Raw genomic sequence first — 23,914 nt, 5'->3', positions numbered from 1 at the left:
TGGCGCTGGTGGACAATATTCACTTTTTTGGCCAAATCTCTTTTTGGCCAAAACTTTGCTTTTTTGGCCAAAACTTTGCTTTTTTGGCCAATACCGCCAGTTTTGGCCAAAAAAGTGTGTTTTTGGCAAAATAAGTGAATATTGTCCACCAGCGCCAAGCAGCTTGGCGCTGGTGAACAATATTCACTTTTTTTGCCAAAAACGCACTTTTTTGGCCAAAACTGGCGGTTTTGGCCAAAACTGGCGGTTTTGGCCAAAACTGGCGTTTTTGGCCGAAACTATACTTTTTTGGCCAAAACTTTGCTTTTTTGGCCAATACCGCCAGTTTTGGCCAAAAAAGTGTGTTTTTGGCAAAATAAGTGAATATTGTCCACCAGCGCCAAGCAGCTTGGCGCTGGTGAACAATATTCACTTTTTTGGCCAAAAACGCACTTTTTTGGCCAAAACTGGCGGTTTTGGCCAAAACTGGCGGTTTTGGCCAAAACTGGCGTTTTTGGCCGAAACTATACTTTTTTGGCCAAAACTTTGCTTTTTTGGCCAAAAATGTACGTTTTTGGCCAAAAAAGTGTGTTTTTGGCAAAAAAAGTGAATATTGTCCACCAGCGCCAAGCAGCTTGGCGCTGGTGGACAATATTCACTATTTTGGCCAAAAACACACTTTTTTTGCCAAAACTGGTGGTTTTGGCCAAAACTGGTGGTTTTGGCCAAAACTGGTGGTTTTGGCCAAAACTGGTGGTTTTGGCCAAAACTGGCGTTTTTGGCCAAAACTATACTTTTTTGGCCAAAACTTTGCTTTTTTGGCCAAAACCGCCAGTTTTGGCCAAAAAAGTGTGTTTTGGCCAAAAAAAGTGAATATTGTCCACCAGCGCCAAGCTGCTTGGCGCTGGTGAACAATATTCACTTTTTTGGCCAAAAACGCACTTTTTTGGCCAAAACTGACGTTTTTGGCCAAAACTATACTTTTTTGGCCAAAACTTTGCTTTTTTGGCCAAAACTGGTGGTTTTGGCCAAAACTGGCGGTTTTGGCCAAAACTGGCGTTTTTGGCCAAAACTATACTTTTTTGGCCAAAACTTTGCTTTTTTGGCCAAAACTGGCGTTTTTGGCCAAAAAAATGAATATTGTCTATCAGCGCCAAGGGGTACTCAAAGATTTGGCCAAAAAATGAAGTTTTGGCCAAAACTATTTTTTGGCCAAAACTTTCAATGCAAAAGTTTTGGCCAAAAAAAGATTTGGCCAAATCTAAAACATTTGGCCAAAAAAGTGAAGATTTGGCCAAATGTTTTAGATTTGGCCAAATATTTTTTTGGCCAAAACTTTGCACTTAAAAGTTTTGGCCAAAACATGTTTTTGGCCAAAAACACACTTTTTGGCCAATAATGTACGTTTTTGGCCAAAAAAGTGTGTTTTTGGCCAAAAAAGTGAATATTGTCCACCAGCGCCAAGCATATACATCAGTATGCACACCCCCCCCCCCAAGTGTAACAGTACAAAACACACCTACAGCTACAGATTCAGCAGTATGTACAACCCCCTCCCCCCCCCCCCCCCCCCCCAGTGTCACTGTGCAGAACACACATACAGCTACAGATTCAGCAGTTAGTATGTACACCCCCCCCCCCCCCCCAAGTGTGTAACAGTGCAAAACACACCACCAGCTACAGATAGATCAGTATGTACACCCCCCCCCCCACCCCAAGTGTTACAATGCAATACACGTCACACCTACAGCTACAGATACATCAGTATGTACACCCCCCCCCCCCCCCAAGTGTAACAGTGCAAACCACACTTACAGCTACAGATTCAGCAGTATGTACTCCACCCCCCCCCCCCCCCCCCAGTGTAACAGTGCAAAAATCACCAACAACTACTGCAGTATGTACCCCCCCTCCCCCTACAGCTACAGAAGTATGTTACCCCCCCCCCCTGTAACAGGACAATACACACCTACATCTACAGCAGTATGTACACACACACCCCCCCCCCCCCACTGTAACAAGACAAAACACACCTACATCTATATTTACAGCAGTGTGTACAACACCCCCCTCCCCCACTGTAACAGGACAAAACACACCTACATCTACATATACAGAATAAGATACAGCAGTATGTACTCCCCCCCCCCCCCCCTCACTGTAACAGCAAAACTAACATTGAGAGCCAAAAAAAACCGAAATCACTTACTCGCTCCATCCGTCGCGGTTGTCCTCGAGTTGACGTCTGAATCTGATTGTCATTGCCAAGAGCCTGACTCACTGGCTACACAACTATTCTCACCGCCACCACGTGGCACTGGGACCAGCACTCAGATTGAGATCCCGAGGCGACATTCGTCTCGGATAACATATCATCAATGTGCTGTCCAACATTCCCAAAAATGTCTCTTCTTTCGATATTAACTTGAACTAAGAAAACAAATAAAATTCGCTCACGCGGGAAAGCAGCAGCCATTTGCACACTCAATCTTGTTTACCGTAAGGAAAGCTATTTGAATATTTCAAGTAAATGATGGCGTATTTTTAAAATGTAAAACTCATGATTTGAGCTCATGCTGTATTTGATTGCAAATATGCAAATAAAACTTACAATTAATTATCCTACTCCTATGTGAAAAAGTCAACAAATATGAATAATTTAGTTTCGCATTTGCATGGTCAGTCTCATAATGTCACGCCGTTGCTGGACCGACGCTTGAACAGGGGACGTAACAAATGTTAAAATAATGATCATCAATTTGTTATCTCCCGTAACTCTGCATAATTTTATCGACAGCAACATTGCGTCGGGCCGATGTCGGGGTTTATTACGTACATTTATACACAGTCAAACGGTATCGGCGCGACAACGGACGACGACACACGACATATGACGACGTCACCCGACTGAAATCGTCAGTCGGCCGACGAAAGCTTGCTAGCTGGGAGGACAATACACACCTACATCTACAGCAGTATGTACACACACACCCCCCCCCCCCCACTGTAACAAGACAAAACACACCTACATCTATATTTACAGCAGTGTGTACAACACCCCCCTCCCCCACTGTAACAGGACAAAACACACCTACATCTACAGAATAAGATACAGCAGTATGTACTCCCCCCCCCCCCCCCCTCACTGTAACAGCAAAACTAACATTGAGAGCCAAAAAAAACCGAAATCACTTACTCGCTCCATCCGTCGCGGTTGTCCTCGAGTTGACGTCTGAATCTGATTGTCATTGCCAAGAGCCTGACTCACTGGCTACACAACTATTCTCACCGCCACCACGTGGCACTGGGACCAGCACTCAGATTGAGATCCCGAGGCGACATTCGTCTCGGATAACATATCATCAATGTGCTGTCCAACATTCCCAAAAATGTCTCTTCTTTCGATATTAACTTGAACTAAGAAAACAAATAAAATTCGCTCACGCGGGAAAGCAGCAGCCATTTGCACACTCAATCTTGTTTACCGTAAGGAAAGCTATTTGAATATTTCAAGTAAATGATGGCGTATTTTTAAAATGTAAAACTCATGATTTGAGCTCATGCTGTATTTGATTGCAAATATGCAAATAAAACTTACAATTAATTATCCTACTCCTATGTGAAAAAGTCAACAAATATGAATAATTTAGTTTCGCATTTGCATGGTCAGTCTCATAATGTCACGCCGTTGCTGGACCGACGCTTGAACAGGGGACGTAACAAATGTTAAAATAATGATCATCAATTTGTTATCTCCCGTAACTCTGCATAATTTTATCGACAGCAACATTGCGTCGGGCCGATGTCGGGGTTTATTACGTACATTTATACACAGTCAAACGGTATCGGCGCGACAACGGACGACGACACACGACATATGACGACGTCACCCGACTGAAATCGTCAGTCGGCCGACGAAAGCTTGCTAGCTGGGTCATAGAGGAAGGTTATTTCTGTGGGTCAGCCACCAACCTATCACGCCGCATACCGTCCACTCCATTCATCATTGTGAAGTCGGGTCAGAGGTCTGGTGTCAATCTGCACGCGTGTCCTCCTCAGTCAGTCTTGCACAGGTGCATGACATAACACGTCACAGTGTATATGGCGATGTATGTGTCGGTTGTCCGTGGAGGTTGTCGAGCCGAACAGCGCGTTTATGCACGATCAGGGTACGAAGTGCAAGTCAGTGTTGATTTGGTGATGTATTAGTTGATGTGTACGGCAAAATATATCAGGTATATAATTGTATCTGCTTCTGGAGTTAGTCTGTCGAAGACCAGGCACAACACTGCTTGTGAGTAGTCAACCAAGGAATTGAGCACCACACGCCGGCAGAACTGTCTGTAGGTAAGTCAGCTGATTTACACTAGATATGATGTAGGCCCGACAGTGAGGAACCTAGTAACGGGATACTATTGCTCTCACCGTTTGGAGGGAGTTTCTGGCAAATTTGACGATTCTGAAGAATCTGAAGAATTCACTCTACCTAATTTTAGACGCACACGGCACGATTTCATCAAAAACGAACCACAAGTATGGTAATTAACTAAATCAAAGTGCCTCAGGGCGCTGCCTCCCTCCGCTGTTGGAACCAAAAACGCCGTCTATAACGCCGCGGCCCAAGTAACCGCTTCATATTCACAAACAAGGGAAGTAACTCAGTGGAAGTAACCCAACGCAACCGTCACTAAGAGGGCTCTAATTTCTTTGCCTGTTCTACGACCTCAGAAGTACATTATGATTAGAAGTCGCGACGCGCGATGACACAATTGACAATTGGGCTTTTCCTAAATACCGATGTTACTAAAAATAGAATGGGTAGTTCTGGGAAATCGTTCACTGGAAGTACTCGATAGTTATACAACCCTTTGATAAATTCGATCTTCAACACAGCACTCAAAACCTTTCGAATGAAATAAAATGAATAAGTTACAAGAATTACGAGTTCAGAAGAAGAAAAGTTGATAAATGTAGACAAAAATTAACAAATATTGTTGGCTGCTAAGAGATTCGAACCCGTGACCATTAAAAGGCTGAAGAGACAATAAACAATAATAACCAACCTACCACCAATCACTAAAGTGACGACTTGTCTGTCGGGCGCTCTACCGATTCAAATGTTATTTTATTTTAGGACTGACGTGGTCCATATTCGTAGCCGGTCCAGATCAGGGGTCCTTCCCCAGTGGTTTAGAACCCATTTTTAGAGGTTTGTTTTTAGGCGAATTGAACCTTGTGAAGTCCAGGGACAATACAGACACACCTGCAGTACTAGAATGGCAAATACTCCGTAACCATGATTAGAAGGTAACACTCAGTTTCGTTACACCAGTTCTTTCTGCGTTAGAGAACCCCGATTCTCTTCATCTCTTTTTCAGTTCTCAATAATGCTCACAGACGAATCCTGTGCGAAGATGGGTACTCAAATAATGTACTCGAGCACATTCTTAAAAGATTCACTGCTCTCAGGGGCCAAAAAGTAGGACGAAAACGACAACAAAGATTGTGCATGGAGAAATTAAAGGCTGCAAAGATTATCTAAACACAACGTGTGGAGAATTGAACGTAAACAGACACTAATTGCACATTTATTGTAGTTGTACATATATTACTTTAGATATTTTTTTTGTTATCATGGGTTTTATGAATTTTCTTCTCTTATTCTTTTATAATTATTAATTAATGACCTATATGTGCTGATGACCAATTTAATTTCCTTTGTTGGATCAATAAAATGTTATGAGTTATGAGTTATGAGTTATGAGTTATGAGTTAATTTTAAAATATTTCTCGTGTGTGGTGACACAATTACAAACCATATACTCAGCTTAGGGGCGCTTTTTCCAACAAGTATCCATTTCACGAATTTCGTGGTAACGTTTTTTTTTTTTAAAGGGATATCTCGAAAGGAGGACCTTAAAAATGTAGTTGTGAAGACGCCATTTTGGAGACGTTTTCTGGCGAATTTAACCTTGAGAAGAATTCGCTATGCTGTAATTTAGATACACCCGTAAACCTTCTGTGAGACGGAATTGCGCGTTAAGGTATGTTGTTGTGTTGTCATGTGTATGAATGTGAATAAAAAATGTGTTTAAACCAGGAAAAAATATGTGCATGGTATGTTGGTCAATAGTAGAAGACGTATATAATGACAGTGAAATGATTGATACATGTTTTAGTAATTTCACAAAATGCACCAAACACTACGGGAAAAGTCAATAACCTTCTACCCTACACCAAAATCTTTTTCTTTTTATGCTAGGTTTACTGTGTTGTGCATTACAGGTCCAAAGAAAAAGGTTGAATAAAGCGTTTTCTCTGCTATTTTTAGAAAATGAAAGGACGACAGCCAATAAATGAAAATCTTTCCCGTCCTCCAATAGTAATCTTTCAGTCGTGTATCAAAGCGTATTTCTTTAACCCTTTGTGTGAATTCATTTCACAGTCGGTCAAAAGTTGACAATAAGCCCAAATAAAGGTCACCCGGGCACAGAAAAGGTAAACTTGTGTTCGTGTGGGTGTTGTCGATCTCCTCAAGCAGACACATGAAAATGAGAGGAAACATGTGGGAACTGATCTGTTTAGAACTGGTTGAATGAGAGGAAACATGTGGGAACTGATCTGTTTAGAACTGGTTGCCAGTGACCTTGGGTGCTCTGAGGCATACTCAAGATGAGTGGGATAATGGTCATGTCTATTGATCACAGGAGCTTGTATCAAAGCACCGATTGATTGGAGTATCCAACTCCTTTATCCTTACTGTAGCAATACTACAACTATTCACTACAAGGAATCTAACCTGGGAAGGTCTCACTGCCGACTCACTCCGTTTCAAGCTTTCTACGTCGCTTGTTGCACCCCCTTCCCGAACACATGAGGCTCAGACACAAACAATTAAGCTTTCACTTCAAATAACAAACTCGAAAACCACCACTCACCAAGTTCGAGAAGTTTGTCAAGAACGGGCCCTGTGACTGTGTCAACACCACACCAAGCTGTCCATCGAATAGTCGAAAAATCGAAAGTACATCTCACACTAATCCAACAAAAGTATTTCTATTGTCCAATTTAACCAATCAAAAATTCACGCATTTTTCGACTGCCGAATGAGGGGGGAAATGTCCTTTATGGAAGGAAACGGCTGAGTCAAAATTTGAACCCAAAGAGAATGCTTTGTGTTACTATTTAACGGGTTTTGAGGCTCTTGTGTTCCTTATCAGTCGTAGTGGACAAATTGCAGACCGACAGAATGTGATACACCCTTGAGAGCGGACTAAAAGAGGAAAACATGCACTAACGTGAGGTGTACTTTCGATTTCCCGACTATCCGAGGGACAGCTTGGTGTTGTGTTGACACAGCGCCCGTTCTTGACAAATTTCTCGAAAATGGTGAGTGGTTGTTTCGAGTTTGTTACTTGAAGTGAAAGCTTAATCATTTTTGTTTGTTTCTGAGCCTCATGCGTTCGGGAAAGGGGGTGCAAAAAGCGATGTAGAAAGCTTGAAACGGAGCGAGTCAGTTGTGCTAGCTTCCCGGGTTAAATTCCTTGAAGTGAATAGTAGTACATGTAGTAACACTACAGTAATGATAAAGGAGTAACTATACTAATCGACAGCGCTTTGATACAAGCTCCTGTGCTAAAGCTATTTACTTCGTTGCTCAACAAATATGAATCTATTGGTCTAGTTGTGAGCCGAAATCATTCTTGCCTTATCACTAATCACATTACCATCGACCGGTATAAATATTTTCTTGGAAGAGTAGCCTTTCTTTGAAGTCATGTTTGATTCAATGCTCGGATATTAATCGTTCAACCATGACTGTATCAAAGCACATTTCTTTCAACCTTTGAGTGAATTCATTTCACAGCCGGTCAAAAGTTGACAAGAAAGCCCAAATATAGGTCACCCGGGCACATAAATGGTATGCGTTAGTGTGGGTTTTGTCGATCTCTTCATGCAGACACGTGCAAATGATAGGGAAAGTGAGGTGGGGGTAGTCTTGGGGTGAGGTAAGGGACATTTCTCGTTGTGGGGATCAATGTCAAGCCTACTCAACCTATTCAGATTCATTACGCAGTTTCACTTTTTTCAGCAGAAAGGTTTGTGTGTTTGTGTGTTTTTGCTTCCGTTTTTTTCTCCAAAAAACACCATTTTCCTGTTTATTTCTCTACTAGCAGTCAGAAATTCAGAAACGGCATGTTTTCACAGCATAGCCCAAAAATGTCCCTTGAATTGCCACATTGTTACTGCCTCTTCTTTCTTGGCGAAAGCTTCTAGTTTTAATTCTCTGTGTGCGTCTAAAGTGTCCTTATCGTCGCTGATCGTTAGATGTCTGTGGTCTTTCTTTCTTTATTTGGTGTTTAACGTCGTTTTCAACCATTCAAGGTTATATCGCGACGGAATGTGTGGTAGTTCAAAAAGTCAGAAGAGGCTTGCATGTTTGTCAAGCGAGAAAATTTGGTTTACTGGATTGGCTGCATACAATGCACTATGCATATTTAACAGCCAATCACAGCTCGTTACACAAACTCGGCTTGGTGCGCACTTTTGCTTAGGCCAAAAAAAAAAATAGGTCTGTTTACGGTAACCCGACCGACCCTATTTTTTTCACGCGACCCTAGACTTTTTTTTGGCATTTGGGAAAAAAAAAAAAAAAATCTCGGTTTTTTTGGCAAAATAACGTAAAAATATGGTTTTGGGGAAAAAAAAAAAAAAAAAAAAAAAAAAAAATTCCCGACCTACCGACCCTATTTTTTTGGCCTATGTTACCGTAAACAGACCTATTTTTTTTTTGCTTAGCTTAAATTCTGATTTTGTGTTCAGAAAAGAGCAAATTAATTCGTACATTAGGGTCTGCTTGTGACAGGATCTTATATTTTTCTACATTTTTTGTCGCATTAACCGTGATTAAATGAGACAAATTTTACGTTTAAAATCCATCTAAGTCAAAGAGGACAAATGACATCGACAAATGCTTCTGTCACCTTTGAGAATAAAGTCTGAAGTAACACAATGCAACATTTCAAGGCTGAAATAGTTCCAAGGACTTCTCTAGTACCTGTTTTGTGAATCGTTATGTACTTAAGTTCTCTTGTACTCAACTTTAAAATCCACTAAAGTGTGCCGTTTTAGTTGCCCTGCCAGAACTCGGCAGCAAAATATACATTTTTGCCGAGTTAACAACATTGTCTCTTGATAGATATAATGTAGCTGTCTACAGTGTGCTTCAGCATTATGGACATGTTCGTGTCCTATCTCCTCTTAGCGTAGGGCAACGTACTCTTTCTTGCGTCTCAGTGCCTTTCTGGAGTTTCCTGACTCCCCGCGCCCGATGATTCTGAGGTCGTATTTCGTCAGAGTGTTTGATGTGATTAAAGTAATGTACCTGTGCCTGTTGTTCATCAAAGTGACCATCTAGTTGCTCCTCCGTTGAAGACCGACACTGCCCTGGTCACACGGTCCTGCTCTCAAAGCGTGCAAACTGTCTTCAGACAACCCAGTCAGATGATCGAATCGAGTCATTCCTAAGTGTTCTTATTCCCCAGTGAACCATCATATGTTTATAGCCGCTATTCAGACGTAGGTACAGGTCAGTAGATGGAGATCAGCTTGTTAACCACATCTGTTTAACGTTTATAAGAATGTTTGAGATGGGTCCGTTTATGGAGACTATGGCTCGGCCGCCTGGTCAAAGCAGTTCTCGCTCCTCGGTCGGACACTAACAACGGTGGTGTCCTGCATCTTTGGACATGAAGTGAATAAGCCCTAGACTACTTGAATTTCTGGAAAAACTTCTCCAACTTTTAACATGTTGTTCTGGACAGCTCAGCAGTTGAAGTTCTAATGAATATTGCACTTGTCTTCTGTCCGTCAAGAGGCTGTTCTGTTGGTAACTTATGTAAGGCAGACCTCATCCGTTTATTGAAATGGTTTATGCACATTAAGAATAATGACACATGCAGCTCATGATCAGTCTTCAGATGTGTTCAGTCCTATCGTGTAAATGTGCTCCGTACACATTTTCTTGCTAACAGCATTGATCCACCTCCATATGTCACTCATTTATTATAACAGAAACGATTGTATACTAATATTTTTGCATCTTTTAGTTAGCTGAGACTCAGATGTTTCCAATGGTATACAATACTATGTCAGTTCTATCCTCTGCGTGCCATGAACATGGCTCAAACAACCTTGATTTTAGGTATATAATGACGTCAATCAGTCCACAGAAAAGCTTCAGTGTCCATGTATGCTCGCGAAAAAAAGAGCTTGCCGTGCGTTATTTCGAAAATGTGACTCGTTTGTAATGTCAGATTCATTATTTATCAAAATTCCCAAACACAATAAAACATGATTTTTGTCGAATTTGTATCCCCGTGTCTGCATTTAATTCCGAAAGCTGTACTCCGACGTAAAAGTGTGTATTCGTTGGCGCAGTGGTAAGTGATCTCAATGCTTCCTTTGACGCGATGAAGGAGATTGTAATGAGATATTTTCAGGTTTAATGCGACAATGGCGCAGGGCGCACTAGTAAACCTAACCTTGATTGAATGGTTGTTTCCAGACACTGATTGTAGATTTGATTGTGCGTGATAGAATAAGTCGGACAATGGGGGTTTAGTTGGCCGTGTGTCAACTTACAGAGCATTGATCACTGCTTGTAAGTTTTCCCGTGTCGTCAGGAACAACCCTATCATTAAGTTACTCAATAGTATGCGTGCGTGTATGCTGTAAGCGTCTGAGTGCACTTCATTCCGCTGGTTGGCGTCCTCGGTGTACTTCGACCTTATAATTGATCGACGATTGCAGTGTAAAAACACACGATCGAGCAAGATTTTAGTTATGGTGAAATTGTCGTTGAGCTTGGGAGAAGAGCCTGCTAATACTCTTTACTCAGTGTAGTATCTTCAATCTTCATCACAGAATATCACAGATTTGGTGGGTTTGTTCGTTTGTTTCTGTGTCTGTTTATTTACTTGTTTGCTTATTTGTTTACTCGTTTCTTTATGTGTTATTGTTTGTTTGTTTGTTTGTGTGTTTGTTTGTTTGTTTGTTTGTGTGTTTGTTTGTTTGTTTGTTTGTTTGTTTGTTTGCATGTTTGTTTGTTTGGTTGGTTGGTTGTTTGGTTGTTTGGTTGTTTTTTTCCTTCTTTTTACATTTAGTCAAGTTTTGTTTTGTTTGTTGTGTGCTTCTTTGTTTGTTTGGGTTTTATTTTTGGTGGGTGGTGTGGGTTTTTTCATGCTTGGTTGCTTGTTTTAATGGCTCGGTTGTTTTTTGGTTGCATGGTCAGTTGCTGAATAGGTGCTTGATTTGTCATTGTTTGTTTTAATGTTGGTGTCTACTTTTGTTTTGTTTGGCATTATTTTGTGTTACTTTTGTTTACCTTAACCCGTCGTGTCTTTGTGGTTTTGTGTGTTATTTTGTTATTTTCTTTTGGATTCCTTTCTTTCAAATTGTCTTCTTTCATGTGGAGCGTGTTTGTTTGTTCTCTGTACACACACACACACACACACACACACACACACACACACACACACACACACACGCGCACACACACACATATATTTTTAATATTTTCATTAATGATATAACAGATGGAATGCCTGACGTTGATTCGCCATACATTAACCAGAATACAAAAATATCGTGTCTACTGTATGCAGATGATCTAGTACTTCTTTCAAAATCAAAAATAGGATTACAAAATAAGTTAGATTATCTAAATAACTATTGCCTACAGTGGGGGTTGAAAATTAACATAGAAAAAAACAAAAATTATAGTATTTTGTCATATAAATCCAAAAATGCACACAATATTTAAATGTGGAACTGATGTAATCAAAGTAACAGATCAATATAAATATTTAGGGGTCATATTCAACAAGAATGGAAATTTTGATACAGCTCAAGATCATTTAAGTAAACAAGGTAATAAAGCAGCACATTCCCTCCGCAGAATTTTCAGCAATCAAAACGTGCAAATAGACACAATGATACATTTATTTGATTCACTTGTAAATCCGATATTAACATATGGCGCTGAAATCTGGTATCCGTTTACGTTTAATAATAAAATAAAACAAACAAATACTGATCATTTCTTTGGATCATGTTTATCTAGCAAAAATCCTCATGAATTTGTTTATATCAAATTTTGTCGATTCCTTCTTGGAGTTCATAGAAAAGCTATGTGGATACCTGTACTGGGGGAATTAGGAAGGTTCCCTTTAGGATTAAAAATGTTATCACAAACAATAGCATTCTGGGCGCATATTCTAGACTCCAAACAAGATTCGTATATACATCAATTATATGACTCAATGTTGCACCATCCGACAGAAACGCCATGGCTACAATTTGTTAGACAATCTCTTTGTAACTTAGGTTTTAGTCACGTTTGGCATAACCAATCTACATTAAATGTACACAAATTAAAGTTTGCCATTGACAAAAAACAACAAGAGGAATATATAAGATACTGGACAAAAGAAAAATCAGATACATATTCCAGACTTAAGTTTTATTCTATGATCAGTAAATCTTACGAAATGCAGTCATATTTAATACAAATTAAGAATAATAAACACAGAAAGATGTTAAGCAGATTAAGGACTAGCACACATTGTCTAAAAATTGAAAGTGGAAGACATCAGAATATCCCTAAAGAAAATCGTCTTTGTATTGAATGCAATGTCATAGAAGATGAAATACATTTTCTAGATAAATGCAATAAATATGTTAAATTAAGGGATGAATTTAAAGAAGATGCTTCACATATCAATATGAAATATGCTAACAAAAATCCAAGTAACTTATTCTTAGAAGACGAAGTTCAAGTTCGTCTTGGCAAATTTGTTACGGATTGTTTTAGCATTGTATAATGCATTATTTGTTGTTTGTTGTGTCAATAACTTTACTGGTTCATGACAATAAACATTATTCTATTCTATTCTATTCTATTCTATTCTATTCACACACACACACCACCTCCCCCCTCTCTCTCTCTCTCTCTCTTTCTCTACCCCCCTCTCTCTCTCCCCCCTCCCCCCTCTCTCTCTCTCCCCCTTCTCTCTCTCTCTCTCTCTCTCTCTCTCTCTCTCTCTCTCTCTCTCTCTCTCTCTCTCTCTCTCTCTCTCTCTTTTGAAGATTGAGTGTTATCTGTGTTCTACATTCAGGGTACAGGTATTGAAGATCTAGTGTTATCTGTGTTCTACATTCAGTTTGACCATGAGACAGAAGGGCATAGACCCCGCCCTGCGAGCGCTGGACGGACGAGGACGGTACCAGTGGCTCCAAGTCCTCATCATCAACGTGGGGGCTTTCGGCGCGGCTTTTCAACTGCTGGACAACATATTTATAGGTGAGGACCTGGATCGGCCTTCCTAGAAGAAATACAGAATTTATTTTGTGTGATTGTATAGTGCCAATCGGGCGCCATGTTATGGCACCAGACCTAACTCTCTTTTTATATTTAGTCAGGTTTTGATTTTTTAATATGAATAATTACATTTAGTCAAGTTTTGACTAAATGTTTTAACATAGAGGGGGAATCGAAACGAGGGTCGTGGTGTATGTGTGTGTGTGTATGTGTGTGTGTGCGTGCGTGCGTGCGTGTAGAGCGATTCAGACCAAACTACTGGGCCGATCTTTATGAAATTTTACATGAGAGTTCCTGGGATTGATATCCCCGAACGTTTTTCTCCTTTTTTCGATAAATGTCTTTGATGACGTCATATCCGGCTTTTCGTGAAAGTTGAGGCGGCACTGTCACGCTCTCATTTTTCAACCAAATTGGTTGAAATTTTGGTCAAGTAGTCTTCGACAAAGCCCGGACTTCTTTTTTTTTTTTTTTTTTTCTTTTTTTTTCTTTTTCTTTTGACCTCAGTTGCATGCAAGGTTGCTTCAACCCATCTTTTTTGCCTCTTTTGTCTTTTTTTCTTTTTTTTTTCTTTTTTTTCTTTCTTTTTGGGCGGTGAGCATATCCTTCTTCATTGGTCTTTTCTTCTTTTTTTTTTCAATGACATTTTAATTTTGTTTTCTTTTGCACGGCATAAAAGCGCTTTGAACTTCGGATAAGGCGCTATATAAATAAAGAGAATTATTATTATTATTATTACAGGTTACATTTCCATTAAATTACTTTTTAATTCGTGAAAGTTGAGGCGGCACTGTCACGCTCTCATTTTTCAACCAAATTGGTTGAAATTTTGGTCAAGTAGTCTTCGACAAAGCCCGGACTTCGGTATTGCATTTCAGCGTGATGGCTTAAAAATTAATTAATGACTTTGGTCATTAAAAATCTGAAAATTGTAAAACAAATTAAAGAATTATAAAACGATCCAAATTTACGTTCATCTTATTTTCCATTATTTTCTGATTCCAAAAACATATAAATATGTTATATTTGAATTAAAAACAAGCTCTGAAAATTAAAAATATAAAAATTATTATCAAAATTAAATTTTCCAAATCAATTTAAAAACATTTTCATCTTATTCCTTGTCGGTTCCTGATTCCAAAAACATATAGATATGATATGTTTGGATTAAAAACACGCTCAGAAAGTTAAAACGAAGAGAGGTATAGAAAAGCGTGCTATCCTTCTCAGCGCAACTACTAAACCGCTCTTCTTGTCAATTTCACTGCCTGAACGGTGGACTGACGATGCTACGAGTATACGGTCTTGCTGAAAAATTGCATTGCGTTCAGTTTCATTCTGTGAGTTCGACAGCTACTTGACTAAATGTTGTATTTTCGCCTTACGCGACTTGTAGATTGACAGCTTGATAGACATACATTGATTTTTTTAAACGAAATAATTATTTTATCATGAAGACAGTACAGTTCGAAGTTTTGGAAGTTTGTAGATTGAGTATTGCGCGCATACAAACGTACTAACGCGACATGGATATTATCACACCAAACGAGCTGCATCTTACTATTGTAGAGTTGTTTTTGGGTGTGCTTGATATAAAATAAATCAGGATGTTTGGACTAGAAGCTGCTGATATTGTTTAGACTTTGTCTATTTCATACAACCAGACGCTTTCTTTCATAAAATGGCCGTAGACTGCCCATACCATATCCTACCAATATACGTCTTGTCTAATGTTTACAGGGGCAAATAAATCTGAAATTCTTCACTCCCGGAGAGATGTGTGTGCATGGCAGTCAGATCCAAATCTTAGCAGAAAAATGACAGTCAGTGCCGTTAGCACCCTGTCGATACAATTGTGGTAAGTTTTTGAACGGAAGATGTATCTAGCACAATGAAAACGTGGATACGTCAGCGAGTTCAGATGTTCAAAAATAATTTTCGAATAATATTTTTAAAATATATTTCGCTGTATTTCTTGTCACAGGGAGGGCAGTTACTGGTCAAAGATGCGCAGCGCCAGATAACACCAGTGTCGTCGGCAGTGACCTGCAAATGGTGGACTGGAATGACAGTCACGTGACCTACGGCAAATGCGAAATTACTGTCTCCAAGGGCAACCTTTCTGGTGACACGCATCAGTACCCTTGTCCCTATGGTTACGAGTATGACTACCGGAGAGAACTGTCTTTCCGCACTGAGGTTTGGCCCATTTTCTTTCATTTTGATAATACTTGCTTTGCCGATGTTCAGTAAGATGCATAGTACTATGAGTACGCTAATGTTGAGTAAAATACATTGTACATTTGATGAATAGTACACTACCAGACAAAAGAAACGCACACAGTTGCGCCCATTGTTGCCAGTGGGTTTTTTCCCGTCGTTTTCTACTTGTTGTGAAATACGTTCCCGAAAAGGTACGTCTGGATATTGTACTGGCTGTATGATAAGTCAAACTTTTTTAATTGGTGTCTTCTTTTACCTCTTTATAAACTGTGTAATACGGGTTGAGTGAGTCCTGATCGCGTGCAAAGAAAATGCGTTTATATAAAGACAACCATGCAGGAAATTCATTCCCCTACATTTAATTCAATTAGAATTATCAAAACTAGAGGAAAACAGCACTGACACATGACCTCAAAAATGTATATGTGACAATTTGTATAAAGATCCATCTATATCTATATACGGCTTGTGTGTGTGTGTGTGTCTGTCTGTCTGTCGGTCACTTCGCGATGCACGGCCAAAGTTCTCGATGGATCTGCTTCAAATTTGGTGGGCATATTCAGGTAGACCCAAAACACAATCTGGTCGATGAAAATTTTCAACACGTGCTCTCAGCGCGCAGCGCTGAACCGATTTTGGTTTTTCTGTACATCCATTCCCAGTAACTCTTCCTTATCTTCTCCAGTGTTTTGCGCGTTTATCTCCCTTCCTTCGTGTGGCGTCAATCGCGAAGCCGGCTCTACTTCTTCCCGGCAAAGCCGGATACCCGGCGAAGCGGGTATTCATCTGGTTGTATATATTTTGATATGTGCTTTTCAGATCGCCCACACGCACGCGATCGCGCACGCACGCACGCACACACACACACACACACACACACACACACACACACACACACACACACTCATACACATACACACATACACACATATACCAAGACAAAGCATCCCTCCGCCCACGTTAAATCATTCAGTCAAGTATTGCTTGAATGCCAAAAGATGAGAAAACCTTCACATGATCATAGAAATAGATGTACTCGGATAAGCGTATAGATGGTGTACCCTTCCTATTTTTGCAATAATATAATCATAGAATATTGGATTTTGTTCTTTTAGTTTGACCTGGTTTGTGACCGGAAGTTGCTGGGGGGACTGGTGCAAACCTTGGTCATCTTCGGTCAGGGTTGTGGCGCAGTACTCTCCTCCATTTTCTCAGACAGGTACATGACTAATAGTCAACTTCTTGTTTAAATTTAAAGGAAAAAATCAAGACATTAATTGTAGACGATTCTTGAGTTTATTTCACAAGAGCAATGCAATGCCTTTGAAACAAAGACTGTGTAATGACAGTAAATAATAACCAACTGGCGATGCTGAATTGTTGTTTTACAGTAATTCCATCGACACCAATGCAAAAACTATCATAACTATGGGAAACATAATACAGGGCTTTAATGACAGATTTGTAGGCTGTATACAAAATATCACAGCCCGTCGAGCGCAGAAAGCCTTGTTTTCTCTATAGATATAACATACATTGCTGCTTCCAGTCGGGAAATAGATGCCCTTTCTAGCACTATAACTGGATCAAAAATAAATGGCCTTATCACAAAGATCGTCTCCTAAACGCATCAGTCGCGTGGTCGTTGTTGTTGTTGTTGTTGTTGTTGTTGTTGTTGTTGTTGTTGTTGTTGTTGTTCTTCTTCTTCTTCTTCTTCTTCTTCTTCTTCTTCTCCTTCTTCTTCTTCTTCTTCTTCTTCTTCTTCTTCTTCTTCTTCTTCTTCTTCTTCTTCTTCTTTTTTTTTATTTTTTTATTTTTATTTCTTTTACTGTAACGAGTAGTATAGTGATATTTTTCAAAGAACTTAATGTAGCTCTGTCAGTTTACATCTTGATGCCAGGTTCGGACGAAAGCCAACTCTGATTGCCTCACAGCTGGGACTGCTGGGTGTAGGGATGGCCATTGGACTGGCACCCAACTACGCTGCCCTGCTGGTCTTCAAATTTCTCGTGGGAGGATTTCAACAGGTAAAGCTAAAGACGATGTCATTTAAGTGTGGGAACGTGTTTGTTTTCTTTTTACTTCAAGTCAATGTTACAGTCCAAGAACCATTTGGAAGGCACAGAAATTTGGAAATGAAACAAAAAAGAGAAACACATTTTAAAAAACAAAGGCACGAACAGAAATATTGTTGAGGTACAACATGTACGGTACGATCATGACCCAACATGTTACAGCTGGGATTATGCACTGATGTTAGTAAATGTACGAGGGTGGGACTGCAACCGGGGGTGGGGGGAGGGGGGGGGGGTAGGGGGGGGGGAGGGAGGGGATAAAATAAGTAAAATGACCAACGCATCAGAAAAAAATGTTTTGCCTGGAAGATGGGGAAAAAAGTCTCGTGACTGCAGAATTTCGAAGGCAGACTTCCCCCATTGTCTGATTTTTGGCATTCTGTGCCAAAAAGTAAGCAAATCCGGATATTTCAAAAGTGCAACTGAGAAGTCTGTATACACTGAAATGATAATTTAGGCAAGTCAACGCTCTTTTTTGCCTGGAATATCAAATATGAAAAGTGTTGTGGCTGCCTACTTTCAGGTGTACTAACTAACGAGCCATCTTGAGAAAGTTGTCTGGCGAATAGGACCTTAAACAGTATAAAGACGCAGATTCTCCCGTGTAAACAGGTCTCTGGTTTGACTGGATTTGATGCAATCATCTCTTGACTGCAAAATGTTACGCTGCAGGGTGTGGTGGGGGTGATGGCCACCATGTCCATCGAGCTGTTTCCCAAGGAGTACCGGTCAGTGGCTGTGCTGGTGGACTCCGTGTTCTGGGGCCTGGGTGCTAGCATCATGGCGCTCCCTGCCTTCCTGCTGCGGGACTTCACCTGGAGATACCTGCAGTACGCTCTGTCGGCCGTGTCTGCTCTCATCTGTCTGCTGCAGCTGTGGTCAGTTTGCAGTACAGTGCAGTGTATTTGTGTGTCTCTCTCTCTCTATCTGTCTCTCTCTATGACTCCCTCTCTCTGCATGTCTATCTGTCTGTCTGTCTGTCTGTCTGTCTGTCTGTCTGTCTGTCTGTCTGTCTTTCTTTCTGTCTGTCTGTCTGTCTGTCTGTCACTCTATGTCTCTGCCTCTCTGTGTCTCTCTCTGTTCTTATTTTCTGTCTGTGTGTCTGTCTGTGTGTCTGTCTCTCTCTCTCTCCCCCCTCTCTCTCTCCCCCCTCTCTCTCTCTCTTCCTCTCTCTCTCTTTCTCTCCCTCCCTCTCTCTCTCTATCTCTCTCTCTCTCTCTCTCTCTCTCTCTCTCTCTCTCTCTCTCTCTCTCGCTCTCGCTCGTTCTCTCTCTGTCTCTCTTTCTCTTATCTCTCTCTCTCTCCCCCTCCCCCCTCTCTCTCTCTCTCACTCTCACTCTCTCTCTCGCTCTCTCTATCTCTCGCTCTCTATCTATCTCTCTCTCTCGTTCGCTCTCTCTCTCTCTCTCTCTCTCTCTCGCTCTCTCTCTCTCTCGCTCTCTTTCTCTCTTTCACTCTCTCTCACTCTCTCTCTCTCTCTCTCTCTCTCTCCCTCTCTCTCTCCCTCTCTCTCTCTTACTCTCTCTCTCTCTCTCTCTCTCTCTCTCTCTCTCTCCAGTTTAGTGTATTCAGGTAGCAGTCTCTGGAACTCTCTTCCAACATTCCTGAGGCAAACTACCAGCACTGAAAGTTTTAAGAGCAGATATTTGTCTTATGTAATGAAGTCAAAGTAAATGATATTTGTCTTAAATGGTATTCATTTTTTGTATTAAACATGCCCCTCTCCTCTTTATTGGTATAATGTACACAAACCCTTTTCGGATGAAGGGACTTAAAAACCAACCACTATTTAGATGTGTGATGATCTTAGCAATGTCTTGCTTGTTTGATTGATTTTCTTTAAAATGTAATGTATGGATTAGAGCATGATGTTGAGAAAGTGCAAGCTGCACTATACCACTTAATTCACATCAATTAACTCGCAATTTTCCTCAATGCAATGCATTTTGTGTACATATGTGTAATGTGTTTTCACTTTAGTTTTCTGTTAAAATGTAGAATTTTAGTTTTTCGATTTTCGATTTTTTATCTTGTATTTTTATTTCATTTTTGTAGTTAGTACCTCTTTAGCTATAGGGCGAGGGCTGGATGTAAATAAGCAGACCACTGCTTAATCTACTACCCTCGTTAAATAAAGAATTGTCATTGTCATTGTCATTGTCATTCTCTCTCTCTCTCTCTCTCTCTCTCTCTCTCTCTCTCTCTCTCTCTCTCTCTCTCTCTCTCTCTCTCTTTCTCTCACTCTCTCTCTCTCTCGCTCTCTCTCTCCTGCTCTCTCTCTCTCTCGCTCTCTCTCTCTCTCGCTCTCTCTCTCCCTCACTCTCCCTCTCTCTCTCTCTCTCTCTCGCTCTCTCTCTCTCTCTCGCTCTCTCTCTCTCTCTCGCTCTCTCTCTCTCTCTCTTTTCCTCCCCCTCTCTCTTTTCCTCCCCCTCTCTCTCTCTCTCTCTCTCGCTCGCTCGCTCTCTCTCTCGCTCGCTCTCTCTCTCGCTCGCTCTCTCTCTCTCTCGCTCACTCTCGCTCTCTTTCTCTAGCTCTCGCTCTCTCTCTCTCTCTCTCTCTATCGCTCTCTCTCTCTCGCTCTCGCTCTCTCTCGCTTTCTCTCTCTCTTGCTCTCTCTCTCTCGCTCTCTCTCTCTCTCGCTCTCTCTCTCTCGCTCTCTCTCGCTCTCTCTCTCTCTAGCTCTCGCTCTCTCTCTCTCTCTCTCTCTCTCTCTCTCTCTCGCTCTCTCTCTCTCTCGCTCTCTCTCTCTCTCGCTCTCTCTCTCTCTCTCTTGCTCTCTCTCTAGCTCTCTCTCTCGCTCTCCCTCTCTCTCGCTCTCTCTCACTCTCTCTCTCTCCCTCACTGCCTCAGCTTTCTACTGCAGCTGTGATAAGCGTATGGCGTGTCATAATGCAAAGCTAACTAGTGCAGTTCATCTTCAATACAACGTTAGGTTGGCCTTTACGATGCAACGTAAGGTTTTCTCATTGTACCTGTTGTAAGATTTTATAACTATGCAGTTCAGTCTGCGAGCGAAATGGTGGCTATAGCTATTCCAAGCAATTATACTCCGTCACTTGCTTAAAGTTGGGGGGTAAGTCATTCAACTTCCAGGACACCGCAGTTTTTGTGTGTTTTGAAAGCGTAACGATCAATGCATATTTATTCGTACATTGAAAGACGCTCTCCTTCCTGTGTAAACTGTTCTTCTCACCGTATCTCTCTCATAAATTATCTGGTCTGGCTTTTTGCTTTAACATAAGACCATTCCTCCACTAGGCCGCAAACCAAAAATGAACAGCCTGGGTGCTCTCTGTGAACATAGGGAATCTTTCGATAAATTAATTTCGTAAAAGCTACAAGTGGCTTTATAAGAAAATAATTCATCAAAAACGTCCAACTTACCACAGCAAGCGGTCAGGGTGTTGATTTTTGGTATGTGACCAAGTGTCGGGATGGTTTTATCCCACGTAAAACACCTAACCAAATCTGAGACTGTTCACATGGGAAGGAGTGTGCCTTAAACGGAGACTTTTAGCTAGCACAGGTCCCCATCTGATGTTTGTCTCTGCAGGTACATTGACGAATCGCTGCGCTGGCTGGTGGCAAACGGCAAGAAAGACGCCGCAGTGACCGTGTTGGAGCGAGCAGCAATTGTTAACCGAAAAGACCTCACTGTCATCGTCAGCACTCTAGACGACAACGACACAGAGAATTCTCGTGAGTCTTAGACAAACAAAAAGTAAGAAATACGATATAAGTCGTGATTACAACCATGAGCAGTACATTGAGGGCCCCAAAGGGTTTAAAATCGTGATCGTGATTGGCGATTTTTGACCTTTCTGTGACCGTGATTGCCGAAATTTCCATTTCTGTGATCGTGATGGGACTTTGCCTGTGATCCGTGATGACAAAAAAATCAAGTATCGTGATCGTGATCGTCATTTGTTTTCGTGATCGTGATGGGCATTATTGCAAAGCATTTTATTTTCAACGTACATTTTTCACCGCTGTATCACTCTATGATCCTCTATTCGTCAAGGTGTTCGTGATCGTGAAAACAAAAATCAAGGTAACTGTGATCGTGAAAGATAAAATTTCCCTTCCCGTGATCGTGATGATACCCCCTACATTATGCATGTTATGGCTGGAGGTACAATACGTCGTGATTACAACCATGAGCAGTACATTATGCATGTTATGGCTGGAGGTACAATACGTCGTGATTACAACCATGAGCAGTACATTATGCATGTTATGGCTGGAGGTACAATACGTCGTGATTACAACCATGAGCAGTACATTATGCATGTTATGGCTGGAGGTACAATACGTCGTGATTACAACCATGAGCAGTACATTATGCATGTTATGGCTGGAGGTACAATACGTCGTGATTACAACCATGAGCAGTACATTATGCATGTTATGGCTACAATACATTTGAATACGACAACATGAAATGTGCTTGTAAACTCGCGCGCGCATTCACACACACACACACGCGCGCACGCACGTACGTTACGCACGTACGCACGCACGCGCACGACATTTCAGCTCGTCATTTCAAGTAGGTGATAATTATGTGCAGTTAACCTCGAATGGTATGGGTCGTGTACTGTGAGGGCTGTGTGGTTCATATGACGTCTTTGTTTATTTTCTTGTTTACCAACATAGCTGTTTGAAACCGGCAAACAACCAACTGTATGAAACGAGGTCAGGAGGAAACTCCGCGCCCATTTTCAGCAACGAGATGCAGTTGCGACGTCAGGATAGATGTTTTACGGGAAATAACTCTATCCGGATTTTCAGGCAGTGTGGCAGAGTAAAATTCATTCTGTATGCCTCGTGTTTTCAGAGTTAAATGCTGATACTGCCAATGGCAACGTGGACGGAGACGCAGAGGCCAGTATCGGAGGAGACAACGGCACAACGACGCTTTGCTCGGATCTGACAGCGCTGGAGGCCAAACTTGCGGAGACTCTGGAACATAAGCAGGCCAAGAAACTGACCCTTCTGGACATCCTCAGGCACCGGATCCTTTTCATCCATTCTCTGGTCACCTGGCTGACTTGGTAGGCTGAAATACAAATTATGAGTAAAGAAGTTTTTGTTCGTGTTTTCTCTCACGTAATCAGATCTGACAAAAGTTTTTCGTTCCTTATTTGTTTGTCGCTCAAAATATGTTTTTAAGGATAAGTTGGCGGATGTTGTTGTTGTTGTTGTTGTTGTTGTTGGGCTTTCCTGTTTTTGTCCAAACTGTTAGCTGTGTGTATGTGTGTGTGTGTATGTGTGTGTGTGTGTGTGTGTGTGTGTATGTGTGTGTGTGTGTGTGTGTATGTGTGCGTGTGTGTGTGTGTGCTTCATTAAGTTGTGGGTTTTTTTTCAGAGTCCACACGATCTATAATTATCATCAGTTGGCCGTGGTGTGTGAACAGAATGTACATGTTGTCTCGCAGTCCAGTATTGGGCGGACGGCTCAAGCAATTGGAACGCTGGGACAAACCGTTGGAAGACACGGCAAACATGATCAAACAATTATACTTTCTTTGTCCATTTTTATTGTATATCATAATAGCATTTTAACTTTTGAAAAATGCTATGAATGACGTACAATTTCGCGGCAGCATTGCCTTTAATGAATTAGTATATTGTTTGGTTTGGTGTACCGCCAGACCAAGCCCTAACAACCTTTAAAGGTACTGTACAAGATAATGCTCACCGTCACAGAACTCTCCAGGCATTTTACATGGAATAAGAGTTTCCTACGTTGACTTTACAGATTTATACAGGTGTCACTAACGAAATTAATTTATCAAATCATTCCGTTCTGGTTTGTGTGCGTGCGTACGTGTGTCTGTGTGTGTCTGTGCGTGCGTGCGTGCGTACGTGCGTGCGTAGTCAATCTTAAATAGTGATTTGAATCGTTAACACGAGAAGGACTGTGCCCTCCTCGTGAAAACAATCTCCTCAATCTGTTCTTAATTAAGCCTGAACAGACCTGCGTCGGTGAAACTGATTGTGTACACTGAAAGGAAGGCACATGTACCTTTAATAATGTCTACTTCAGGTTCACCTGCGCCTTCGCCTTCTTTGCTCTCTACATGATGTCTACAACACTCCATGGAAACCGCTTTCTGAACTACTTTTTGACGGCCGCCATGGAATTGCCACCGGGTATTGTCATCTACTTCATACTGGACAGGTGAGCTGGTGTGTGTACGTGCGTGTGTGTGTGCGTGTGTGCGTGTGTGTGTGTGTGTGTGTGTGTGTGTGT

General features: G+C 41.2%; 1 protein-coding gene across 1 annotated transcript in view; it reads left to right on the top strand.

Moving 5' to 3' along the window:
* The first annotated feature begins 10,650 nt into the window (after positions 1 to 10,650).
* LOC138966578 (organic cation transporter protein-like) overlaps positions 10,651 to 23,914 on the top strand; it is a 17,577-nt gene continuing 4,313 nt past the window's right edge. The window contains exons 1-9 of the mRNA XM_070338859.1: positions 10,651 to 10,920; positions 13,203 to 13,342; positions 15,345 to 15,559; positions 16,699 to 16,802; positions 17,484 to 17,610; positions 18,331 to 18,536; positions 21,212 to 21,357; positions 22,496 to 22,712; positions 23,708 to 23,842. Of these exons, the coding sequence (XP_070194960.1) occupies positions 13,210 to 13,342; positions 15,345 to 15,559; positions 16,699 to 16,802; positions 17,484 to 17,610; positions 18,331 to 18,536; positions 21,212 to 21,357; positions 22,496 to 22,712; positions 23,708 to 23,842 (1,283 nt within the window). The 5' untranslated portion in view covers positions 10,651 to 10,920; positions 13,203 to 13,209. The remainder of the gene's footprint in view (positions 10,921 to 13,202; positions 13,343 to 15,344; positions 15,560 to 16,698; positions 16,803 to 17,483; positions 17,611 to 18,330; positions 18,537 to 21,211; positions 21,358 to 22,495; positions 22,713 to 23,707; positions 23,843 to 23,914) is intronic.

This window comes from Littorina saxatilis, linkage group LG5, assembly GCF_037325665.1.
Source record: "Littorina saxatilis isolate snail1 linkage group LG5, US_GU_Lsax_2.0, whole genome shotgun sequence".
Taxonomy (NCBI): Eukaryota; Metazoa; Mollusca; class Gastropoda; order Littorinimorpha; family Littorinidae; genus Littorina; species Littorina saxatilis.
Note: the sequence above shows the minus strand (reverse complement) of the source record. Positions and strands in the feature narration are given on the sequence as shown.